Here is a 13,293-nt window from a genome sequence, read left to right as displayed (position 1 = left end):
CCTTGAACTTCCAGGTTCACATGATCCTCCCACCTCAGCCCCCTAAGTAGCTGGGACTTATGGCGCACGCCACCATGCCTGGCTAATTTTTATATCTTTTGTAGAGATGGTGTTTCACCATATTAGCCAGGCTGGTCCCGAACTCCTGGGCTCAAGCAATCTGCCCACCTCGGTCCCCACAAAGTTCTGGGATTTCAGGCATAAGCCACTGTGCTCAGCCCACCCTGTGCATTCTAAGTGCCTCAAATGTTTAGGTTAACTGATTTCTAAAAAGGTAAATGCTTTTCTAAAATATAACACAGAAACCAGTATTAAGAGCTTTTTTTTTTTAAAAAAAAAATACTAACATATACACACAGAGTACCCCAAAGCAAAAATATCCAGTGCAATGAATGTCACAAAGTGAATATTTGCCTAACGACCAACTAGGCCAGGAAGGAGCAAAGAGCTCCCATTCCAAAGGTACCCCCGCATTGTCCTTTCCCCAAGCACTGCTACCTCTTCCCTCTCCCACAAAGGTAACCAGTAATCTCTCTCTTATGGTTTTCATTTCCTTGCTTTTCTACTATGGTTTGAATGTGTTCCCTCCAAACTTCATGTTTTGAAACTTAATAGCCAATGTGATAATATTAAGAGGTGGAGCATTTAAGAAGTGATTAGGTCATGAGAGCCTCTCCCCTTGTGAATGAGATTAGCGTCCTGATAAAAGAGCTTGATGCAGGGAGTTTGTCCCTTTTTGTTTTTCCACTTTCCACCATGTGGGGACTCAGCATTTCTCCCTTTTGGAGGATGCAGCCCTCACCACACACCAAATGCTGGTGCCTTGATCTTTGACTTCCAGCCTCCGTAACTGTGAGAAATAAATTTGTTGTATATAAATTATCCAGTCTCAGGTACTTTGTTACAGCAGCACAAATGGACTTTGTTTAGATGCACCTAAGCATACATCCTACCCTGTCCTGCTAGTTTTTCAAGCTAGCAAAGAACCCTATAAATGCGTTCTTTAGTGTCTGGCTTCTTTTGCTCAATCTTGGTTAGGAACTACAGTCACAATTTTGTGTAGAACTACAGTTCATTCATTTCATTGCTGTATAACATTCTACTGTATGAATAATACCCAATTTATTTATCTATTCTACTACTGGTAGCCACCCTTATCAAGTTATGAATGAAGCTGTTACGTACATGTCTCCTGGTGTCTGTGTGCCTGCATTTCTATATTCACTACATACCTAGGAGTGGAAATGCCAGGTCATACGAGAGGGTTCAACTTTAGTAAATGCCAAACTTTTCCAAATTGGTCTTACCAATTTTCTCCCAACAGGTTATGAGTCCCAATGGCATCTCACCTCACCAAGATGACACTTGATATGGTCAGTTTTAGCCACTCTGGCAAGTGTGTAGTGGTATCTTGCTGTGGTTTTAATATGTATTTATTGATTGCTAATGAGATTAGGTCCTTTTCTATACATCTGTTGTTGATTCAGATACCTTATTTTATGAAGTACATGATCAAATCTCCTATTTTTCCATTGGGCTTATTGATGTTTTCATATATTCTAAAATCTAGCCCTTCATTGCTTATATATAAGCTTATATATAGCCCTTCATTGCTTATATATATGTGCAAGTATCTTCTACTCAGTAGCTTTTCGTTTGTAATAGCTCTGCTGAACAAAGAAGTTCTAATGTAGTCTAATTTATCCACATCTTTCTGCAGAGTCTTCTTCATGTCATATTTCAGAAATTCTTCCCTGCTCTCTAGGATACGAGGATGTCCCACGTTATCTTCTGTAAGCATTACTATGTTGCTTTTCACATTTAGATCTGCAAGCCACATGGAATTCATTTTCAAGAAAACTATATACAATGAAAACTTTCAAACATATACAAAAGAAGAAAAGTATAATAAACCCCTCAGGTTCAGCTTCAATAATTACCAACACTTTGCCAATCTTTTTTTAATTATCATTAGTTTAGTATGAGATACAGAAGTCATTTACGTGATGAAGCTTTTGGAACTGTGGTGGCACGGGCAGCCTCATGTGATGCCGTTTCAGTAGGGATTTACTTCGGCTTACACACTTTCTAAGAATGGCACCGCCTCTAAATAAGAAATGACCCTTGTCTAGAACTACTTGGTGCCTCCATATTCTGGGAAAACTTTAACTTTCACATTAACTGGTTAAATCTTTCCACCCCCACCTTTAAGGTCTGATCCAATAGCTGCTACTGTTGCTTGCAATACTTTTGAGATTTTTCTGGAAGTATAACGACTCCTTTGGCTACAGTTTTGGGTGCTTTCCTTTCAACCAATACTCAAAGACTGAAAGAAACTTTCCAAGTGCCTGTTTGCTGTGACTCCACAGGAGACCCACAGCTCCACCTTCAGCACATGTGGCCAAGGGAGAAGTTGCCCAGGCACCACTGCTCCCCGGGGGGTGCCAATCTTGTTTCATAGGTACTCTCCTCCATTCTACCTGTGGGATTTTTTTTTCTTACTTTAAAGCTAATTTCAAATATAATACATACATATATATATATTTGAGACAGAGTTTTGCTCTGTCGCCCAGGCTGGAGTGCAGTGGCACAATCTCGGCTCACTGTAACCTTCACCCCGGGGTTCAAATGATTCTCCTGCTTCGGCCTCCCAAGTGGCTGGGATTATAGGTGTGTGCCACCACACCTGGTGAATTTTTGTATTTTTAGTAGAGACAGGGTTTTGCCATATTGGCCAGGCTGGTCTTGAACTCCTGACCTCAAGTGATCCACCACACCCAGCCTGGGACATATTTTAAAAACATAACAATATCAATAACAACCCTAATACAATCAACTGCAGATTGTAGTGAGGTAGCGAGCACATTTCATTTCCCTGCAATGTGCCATCCAACTGACCCAGCACCAGCTACTGAAAAGACTGTCCTTTCCCTACTATGCTCAGTGCCATGTTTCTCAGAGATCAAGGGTCTATTCTGCTCTACTGGTTGGGTTGTCTAGCCTTATGCCAAGTCATGCTTTTAAACATTTTTAGCTTCACAATGAGTTCTGATATGCAATAAAGTCCTCCTCCTAGTTCATCCTTTTCCAAGAGAATCCTGGCAATTCTTGGCATTTTGATTTTCTACATATGGAATCCTTACTGTTTTCAGTCCATGAGACACAGTATTAGAAAACTTATTTAGGTCTGCTATTTTTCTCAATAATGTTTCATAGTTTTCTATGTAGATTTTTTTTACATTTTCTTCTATTTATTCCTGGATATTTGATACTTCTGATGTTATTGTAAATGAGTTTTCTTTTTTTTTAGATTTTCGATCTCTGTTTTTGGCTGATAAATACACAATGTCTTCTATCCAGCTACCTTACTAACCACTTATTTCTAATAATGTCTCTGTAGATTCTTTAGGGGTTTCTGTGTCTACCATTTATCTACATGAGCTGCTACTTACCACAGCATCATAGTTTCTATGTAGTTCTACACTGTCATTTAGCAAGCAAGGAAATTCTGGCCCAAAGGGATTAAATACCTTCACTAAGATCACAGAGGCAGTTAGAAGTAGCGCTAAGACCAGAACACAAGTGCCCTGACTCCAAGTTCTTTCTTTTTTCTCTTATACCACTTTTATGACAAGCTGATCCCTCTTTCAAAGTGGCAGTCATTTAAAACAACACAACACAACTGATGTCTAGGATTTATTAAACTCCACCATGCATAAAACATGGCCTTCAGAAGTGCCTTCTAAATCAAATCCTTGGAAAATCTATCAAATAAGCTCTTGTAAAAGTCTTGTGGGCACCAGGAAGGCAACAAACTTGGAGGAGGTTCCCTGTAGTTTCTATAACTACAAAGTAACCAAAACAGTTACTGAATTCAAAGAACTTAGTTTCACTACTATACAGCTACATGACACCACAGTGTGACCGAGTACCCTATCTCACCATAAATATATACAAACTCCTAAGACATGGTGAAGAGACCCGTGATATACACAAATTCACAAAGACATGGTGAAGCATCTCCATGATGTCTCATTCCCAAGCTGGTGACATATAACATATCACAAGAGCTGGTCAATTCTAGAAATAGTCAATAACTGAAAATAAGGCCCAAATATGTATGTTAAGCGTACGCATACACCTGTAAACATACACCGATAGAGCCCTAATATTTAAGATTTACTATTTGTTCACTTCAACAAGTGAAAAGTACTACAAAGAAGTTTAGCAAGTCAATCTCTCAAAGTTCCAAGAGGGTATATGATATTCTATTATTTGATCAGAGACAAAAATAGCTTCATAATTTATTTCCCAGGCTGATAATGTCTTTAGCATCTGCTGTGGCTTCTAGGCCAACTCCTGTTTTTATTCTTTAGGGTGCTTTCTAAGATATGCAGTATTTGTTGAGACAAATTGTGGAGGAAACATCTTTAGAGAATAAAATGATACAATAAGGAGTACAGTAAATGCTTACTGAAAGAGAAAACTATTTCCAAAGCAGACAATTTTGAGATGTCAGGCAGCCAACTTTTCCCTGACTTTAATGAAGAACAGATGACCACTGGCAGATTAACTGGTCATGGGGCAGGCAGAGAGAGGCCAGCATTGACTTTAGACTCACCATTACAGTGATGAAAATGGCCTGGCTCTGAGAAGAGCGGCTCATGTCTGCCTCTCCCTTTCCTGTCATCATGCTATTACATTGTAAGCACAACGTGATCAGGAAAATCGGTCACCCCACTCCCCTCACTTCATGCTGATAATACCTTCAGAGTTTGGGGACTATCCTCCTATTTTTACAACATCTAGGGAAAAACTGCTGACCCCATTACATCCTTCACCCTGCCCCTGCCCATCCTGAGCCAACCCACTCCTGGTGTAGGGGAAGCCCTTCTGGCAGGCAGCTCTTCACTCATCATGACAAATTTCCTATGGTGGGGATTTAGGTTTCTGTCCCCTCACTGTCACTGGAGGAAGTGAGAAATAACTAACCAACATAATTTTAACTCCTTTCAGAAATAAGTTTGGTGTGAATGAGAAAATTCTCAATATCCTCTGATGCCATAATAATACAATGTCCTACCTTCTCATCTCGGAAATTTAGGAACTGCTGGAAAACTTCACTTTCAGAGATTACTGGATGGCGACACATCCTGGTCATCCAGGCCTGAAGTCTCTCCATGCGCATTTTGATAAATTCCTCTTCAAAGCGGCCTGCAAGCGACACACAAAGAATGACGTGCAACTTTGTCTAAAATGAATTACTGTTACCATACTGTAACTGAAAAACCATTTCTATGGCTACTGGCTACTCGGTAGAAAGTGATTTAGCAAAAGGTAAACCGGTGATTTTTCACCAATCTAAAATACAAGCAACACAATGAACGCTCAAAGACACACAGGTAAGATGCAACAGACTTCAGTATTTAAGAATATAATTCCAATTTAACATATCTACAAACCCTTTAATTGGGACAAGAATAATAACAACCTCAAAGTGCTATTTTCTTCAATTATCCTTAAAGTACTAAAAAAAAAATTAAATCTTATCTCAACATGAAAACCTGTCTCTTTCCTACAAGCTAACAGGCCAGTTTCTTTGTGGCCACAGGAAGTCCTATAGGCAAGAAAGGAGTGATAAGTGGAATTTAACGTCATTCTCACAAATGACATGACATTTCCATATTATAAAAATGTGTCCAAATGCAATATAAATTACATATATACAAGTTTAAATTTATCATTATGAAAAGTAACCAACGTTGTAGCATTTTTCCTCCATGTATTTTAAATTACTTAAATGGAAATACCAAAGGAATTTTTCCACGAATGCAATCATGTAAGTTGCTATTCCAGAACTTGTGACCATACTAAAACAGTTTAATGAGTGGTCCTTTCTGTTTTAAAAGTAGAAGGTCAGCTTGACAAGGATGGCATAACAAACATCGAGTGAACACTAAGAATGTTTATAAACCTACAAACAAAAATTACTCTCAGTTGAAAGGCTTCTAGTGGTAGAAGTTCCAGCTATGGCCTGGAGAGATCAGCTAACCCTACCCCTCAAAAGCAACTATAAAGCTAGACAACATTGACAAAAACAACCAAATGAGTGCTCTAGAAATCAACAAAAGGCGAATGGCCATCTAAGAAGTGTTTATGCTTGAAGAACTAAACTTCAGGCAACAATGGTGGAAATCTGTGGTGTTGAGAGGCTGCTCCTGTCTCTCCCGGGCCTGCTGCCTGTGTGTCACCCCACCCCACATGTGTTTGACATGGCAGTACCACTAGGGTGGACAGGCTGTGAAGATGGGCAGCTGCAGCTTCTCCGTCAGGGTAAGAGGCTTACTTGAAGTGATGGGAGATGCCCATGTTCAATGGTGGTGTCAGTGGCAGTGACAATCTCAGAGACAGATGAACAGGAAGGGCCAACAGCCCTGACAGCCAAGGTTGAACCATGTATATTCCAGGCTGAGGCTGTATGCATACACAGTGGAGACCAGAGAAGGTTCAAGCCAGGCACACAATCCTGGTCAACTGTGAGGCTGTACACACAAGTAAAGGAGACACAAAAGGGTCTGGTAGAAAGTAAAAGCCAGGGCAACTTAAATATGACCTGAGTTTTGAATGAGTTACATCAAGTTACAGTTACATCGACAGAGGATAGAAGCCCCAACTTACTGGCCTGAGGTGGCTGGTTACAACCTCTGTCAATCAATCATAGGCTTACTACCAATCCACACAGACACAGGAGCAAACTCTAGGAAGGCAAATGTAAAATAAACTAATTAACAAACACAGCAGTAACTGAACTGCCAGGGAGACAGACTTCAGAGATTTAATCTTAGGCAAGTTACTTAACAAATAAAAAGCAGAAACAACAACCTTCAGGGAGGTAAACTCAGAATCTAGAGTTGCTAAAATATATTCTCAAAAATGTCCAGTTTTCAACAAAAAATTAAGAGATATGCAAAGAAATAGCAAGATATGACCCATACTGAGAAAAAAACAAGCAGTCAATAGACACTATCTCTGAGTGTCCTCAGACGTTGAGTTTGGCAGAAAAAAAAAACAATGTGGCAGATAAAGCAGATTCTATAAAGATGTTCGAAGAACTAAGGGAAGCCTAAAAAATTAAAGAAAAATGTGACAGAGAATCAACACACAGAATTTCAAAAAGGCAAGAAGTTACCAAAAAAGAATCACTTGGAAATTCTGGAGTTGAAAGTATAGTAATTGAAATTAAAAATTCACTGCAGATAAGGCTCAGCAGAAGATTTAAGATAGCAGAAGAAAAAAACACCCAGTGAATTTGAAGATAGATCAACAGAAGTTAACTAACATGAAGAACACAGAGAAAAAAAAAAAGAAACGTAAAATGAACATACCTTAGAATACATCAAGCACACCAAACACTTGTAATGAGAATCCCAGAGGAAGAAGAGAGAGACCAAAAAATATTTGAAGAAATAATGGCAGAAAACTTCTCAAATCTGATGGAAAAGGAATCTACATTTCCAAGAAGCTCAACAAACCTCAATACAGTCTGCATTTGTAGGATAAATACAAAGAGATTCACAACTAGATAAGACAGAGTTCAACTACTGAAAGACAAAAACAAAATCTTGAAAGCAGCAAGTGAAAAATGACTGATCATGCACAGTGGTGTGGGCATGTTAGATAAACAGCATTAACACAGCTGACTTGCTGTCTGACACAATGTAGCCAGATCAGTACAACTATCCTCTAAAAATAAAGACATACCCAGATAAATAATGAGAGAATTCACTGATAACAGACATGCATTATAAGAAGTATTAAAGGAAGTCCTTCAGGCTAAAAAGAAATTAGTAAAAATGGTGACTTGAATCTGCAGAGAGAAATAAACAGCACCAGAAATAAAAGGATTAATGTAAAAGACTCTATAGATATATTTTTTCTATTTTGTTTCCTTAGCATCTTTAAAACACAAAGGACTGTAGAAAGCAGTAATTGCCACACTGTATTGTTGGAGTCATAACATATAGATGTAATATATATGAAAATAATAGCATAAATGAGGGAAGTGAATAAAGCTATACAGGATAAAAGTTTCTATATGTTAGTGGAATAAATATTAATTTAAAGTGCACTGTGATGTTAAAAAAGATGCATATTATATCCTATAGGGCAATCACTAAGAAAATAACTTTAAAAATTTAGTTTAAACAATGAGAGGAATTAAAACTATACACTGTAAAATATTTAACACAAGGGAAAGGCAGTAAAGGAGCAAAAAGAAGCAAACACAGAACACAAATAACAAAATGGCAAATGTGAATCTAACCATGTCAATAATTATACTAAATACAAATGGACGCCTGTAGTCCCAGCTATTGGTGAGGCTGAGGCAGGAGAATGGCGTAAACCCGGGAGGCGGAGCTTGTAGTGAGCTGAGATCCGGCCACTGCACTCCAGCCTGGGCGACAGAGCGAGACCCCATGTCAAATAAATAAATAAGTAAATAAATAAATGGTCTAAAAACCCCAATCAAAAGCAGAGATTGTGAGACCTGATAAAAAAGATCCAACTATCTTGCCTATAAGAGAAACAGCTTAATTTCAAAGGCACACGTATACTGAAAGTAAATGGATGAGAAAAGATATACCATACAAACAGTAACCATAAGACAAATAGAGTGGCTATACTAATATTAGACAAGTATGCTTTAACACAGGAAATCTTACTAGAGACAATGGGGGACACCTCATGATAAAAGAGTCACTACATCAGGAAGATATTACAAACTATGTGTCTACCTAACAAGAGAGCCTCAAAATACATTAAACAAAAAGTGACAGAATTAAAAGGAGAGATGGTCCACCAATAATAATGCTAAATTTCAATACCCGATACTCAATAATTGACAGAACTAGAAAGAAAATTGGCAAGGATACAGAAACCTGAATAACACTATCAACCCAGTCTGACTGACATGAATGAAATGCTCCACCTAGTTGCTACAGACACATATTCTTTTGAAGCATACATGGAACATTCTCTAGGACAGACCATATGCTAGGCCACAAAATAAATCTGAATAAATGTAAAAGGACTAAAAATCATGCAAAGTATGTTCTCTGAACATAATAAAACTGGAGGTCAAAAGAAAAAAATTTGGGAAATGGCCAAATATTTGGAAATTAAACATAGAGTTGGTTCTCTGTATCCATGGGTTCAACATCCATGGATTCAACCAACCTCAGATTGCAAATATTTGAGGAAAAAAAATGTTTCTGTAATGAGTATGGATGTACTTTTTTCCTTGTTATTATTCTCAAAACAATACAGTATAACAATGATTTACATAGCATTTACATTGGATTAGGTATTATAATTAATGCACATAGGTTATATGCAAATACTATACCATTTTATATCGGGGACTTGAGCATCCATGGATTTTGGTATCTGTGGGAGGTTCTGAAACCAATTCCCATGGATACTGAGGTATAGGTATATTTCTAAATAACCCATGGATCAATAAGATGATGAGAAAAATTAGAAAATGTTTTGACTTGAATGAACATGAAAACTCAATATATCAGACTTTATGGAATGCAGCAAAAGCAATGCTTAGAGGAAAGTTTTTAGCATTTAACGACTGTGATAGCAGAAATATCTCAAAACAATAATCTAAGTTTCTATGTTATGAAACTAGGAAAAGAATAAATCAAACTCAAACCAAGCTGATGGAGAGAAATGATAAAAGAGCAGAAAACAATACAATATAAAAGAGAAAAATAAAAACCAATAAAACCAAAGAAAAAAGAGAGGTGACAATGATCAAAATCAGAAATGAAGGAGTATATAACATTACAGACCTAACATCTTTAAAAGTACAAAGAGATACTATGAGCAACTTTACAACTATACCCAACAACTTATATGAAATAAATAAATTCCCCTAAAGACCCAAGCTACCAAAGCTCACTGAAGAAGAGATAGCCTGAACAGTCCTATAGCTATTAAGGAAATTAAATTCATAGTTAAAGCCTTCCCACAAAGAACACTCCAGGTCCAGATGATTTCAGTGGTGAATTCTATCAAACATGTATAGAACAATATCAATTCTATATAATCTCTTCCAGAATATAAAAAAGGAGAGAATAGTTCCAAACTCATCCTATAAGACTAGCATTGCCCTGATACTAAAACCAGACAAAGAAATTACAAGAAAACTATAGACCAGCAATCATCATGAACCAAATCCTCAACCAAATATTATTAGCAAATTTAATCCAGCAATATATAAGAATAATGTGTCACCATCGAGTGCATGTAAGGCTGGTTCGGCAGTGGAAAGCTGATGAATGTGATTTACTGTATTAACAGCAGAAGAAAAGCCATACAATCACTCGATGGGTACACAAAATACATGGGACAAAATTCAGCATCTATTCATGAACAAAAACTTACAGCAACCTAGAAATAGAAGGGAAATTCCTTAACTTGATAAAAGCACATCTAACAAAAAACCTACAGCTAACATCATACTTAATGGTGAAAGACTGAATTCTTTGCCCCTAAGATCAGGAATAAGCCAAAGATGATTGCTCTCACTATTTCTATTCAACAGCATACAGGGAGTCCTAGCAAGTGCAATAAGGCGAAAACAGAGATAGAAGGCCCATGGATTGGGAAAGATGAAATAAAACTCTCTATTCCAAGCGGACATGATTGTCTACATTAAAAAAGAAAAGAGAAAACAACCAAAGCATCTATACTCACAAAAAACCTCCTGGAACTACTGAGTAAGCTTAGCAAGGCCACAGATACAAGGTGGATATAAAAAAAAAATCAATTGTATCTCTATATGCAATACATAACTAGAAAACAAATTTTAAAAAACAAATAGTACCATCTACAATACAACTCTCCAATGAAATTCTTACACATAAATTTTTTTTTTTTTTTTTTTTTGAGACAAAGTCTAACTCTGTCACCCAGGCTGGAATGCAGTGGCATGATCCCAGCCCACTGCAACCTCCGCCTCCCGGATTCAAGCGATTCTCCTGCCTCAGACTCCTGAGTAGCTGGGACTACAGGTGCACACCACCATGCCTGGCTAATTTTTTTTTTTTTAGTAGAGATGGGGTTTCACCATGTTGGCCAGGTTGGTCTCAAACTCCTGACCGCAGGTGATCCACCCGCCTCAGCCTCCCAAAGTGCTGAGAGCCTCAGCCTCCCAAAGTGCTGAGATTACAGCTGTGAGCCACCGTGCCTGGCCTGAAATTCTTACATATAAATCTAACAAAATATATGCAGAATCTGTATGCTGAAGACTCCAAAACCCTAATGAAAATAAAACATGATATATTTATATATATGGACGAGAAGATGAGATATCAAGAAGTGAAAATTGTTCTATAGAATCAATGCGGTTCCAATAAAAATTCCAGCATGATTATAAATATCTACAAACTGACATTTAAATTTACAAGGAAAGGAAAAGAAAAAGAATAGCCAAAACAGTGTTGTAAAGGAACCAAGTTGGAGGATTCACGCTACCTGATTTAAAGACTTACCATAAAGCTACACAAGTCAAGACAGTGCAGGACTGGAGAAAGGGATGGACACATAAATCAATGGAACAGAACAGAATCCAGAAATAAACCCACAAATACAATCAACTGATTTTTTTTCTTTTACAAACATCATTCTAATAAATGTAAAACAGATCTGTCTTTCCAAAAGATGGTGTGACACCCACTGAATATCCCGATGCAAAAAAAAAAAAAAAAAAGCACTACCTCTACCACACTGCACACCTTATATAAAAATAACTTCAAAATGCATCAAAGACCTAAATGAAAAGCCGAAAACTACAAAACCTTTAGAAGAAAATGTTGTGAATTGATCTTAGCCATGACACCTCAAGCACAGTCCATGAAAGAAAAAACTGATACAGTGAACTTCATTAACATTAAAAGCCTTTGTTATGCAAAAGACACTGTTAAGAAAATAATAAGGCTAGTGTGGTAGCTCATGCCTCTAATCCCAACACTTTAGGAAGTCGAAGTGGGCGGATCGCTTGAGCTCAGGACTTCAAGACCAGCCTAGGCAACAGGGTGAAACCCTGTCTCTACCAAAAATACAAAAAATTCACAAGAAGTGTTGAGGAGAGCCTGCAGTCCCCTAGCTACTCAGGAGGCTGAGGCTGGAAGACTGCTTGAGCCCGGGAGGTCAAGGTTGTAGTGAGCTGAGATGGTTGACATTGCACTCCAGCCTGGGCGACCAGAGTGAGACCCTGTCTAAAGAAAAAGAAAATGACAAGCCAAGCCACAGCTGCGACAAGTTATTTGCAAATCACTTATCTAACAAAGAACTTGTTTCTAGAATATATATATATATATTTTTAAAAATCTCAGGATTCAACAACAAGAAAACAGACTGATACAAAATGAGCACAAGATGTGAACAGATGCTTCAGCACCGAAGATCTACAGATGGGAAATAAGCACATGGAGAGATGCTCGGCCCCACTTGCCATCAGGAAATGCAAATCAAAACCACGCTGAGATCCCACTGCGTACCTATTGGACTGGTTAAAACGAGGAAAACCGGACACTATCAAGTGCAGGTAGGGATGTGGAACTACTGATACTCTCATATATTGCTGGTGAGGATTCCAAAATGGTATAGCCTCTTTGAAAAACAGTCAGGCAATTTCTTAAACATTAAACATATACTTGCCAAAAGACCCAGACTCTTATTTACCCAAGAGGAATGAAAACTTATGTTCATACAAAAACCTGTTTGCAAATGTTTATGGCAGCTTTATTCTTAATTGCCAAAAGGTGGAAACCCAAATGTCCTTCAGTGAGTGAATGGATAAACAAGCTATGGTATATGTAAATACTAGAATACTATTGGCCTCAAAAGGAATAAACTATTGACACAACAAAATGAATGAATTGCAAACGCATCATGCTAAATGAAAGCAGTCAGACTCGAAAGGCTATACACTGCATGCTTCCATTTATAATGACATTCTAGAAAACGCAAAACTAGGAACACACAGAACACATCAGCTATTGCCATGGTTAGGACTAGGGGGATGGGTAGCACAAGGGAACCTGGGGAGGTGATGGAGCTGTTCTGTATCATGAAATGTAGTGGTGGATCAGAGAATACTATAAACACCTCTATGCAAATAAACTAGAAAACCTAGAAGAAATGGATAATTTCCTGGACACTTACACTCTTCCAAGACTAAACCAGGAAGAAGGTGAATCCCTGAATAGGCTCTGAAAT

General features: G+C 37.9%; 1 protein-coding gene across 1 annotated transcript in view; it reads right to left on the bottom strand.

Annotated features, from left to right (window-relative positions):
- SNX9 (sorting nexin 9) overlaps positions 1–13,293 on the bottom strand; it is an 82,776-nt gene that overhangs the window by 19,711 nt on the left and 49,772 nt on the right. Inside the window, exon 9 of the mRNA XM_011952757.1 lies at positions 5,084–5,214. Within this exon, the coding sequence (XP_011808147.1) occupies positions 5,084–5,214 (131 nt within the window). The remainder of the gene's footprint in view (positions 1–5,083; positions 5,215–13,293) is intronic.

This window comes from Colobus angolensis, unplaced genomic scaffold (assembly GCF_000951035.1).
Source record: "Colobus angolensis palliatus isolate OR3802 unplaced genomic scaffold, Cang.pa_1.0 Scaffold35, whole genome shotgun sequence".
NCBI classification, from domain to species: domain Eukaryota; kingdom Metazoa; phylum Chordata; class Mammalia; order Primates; family Cercopithecidae; genus Colobus; species Colobus angolensis.
The sequence above is the reverse complement of the archived record's forward strand: the minus strand, read 5'-3'. Positions and strand labels throughout refer to the sequence as shown.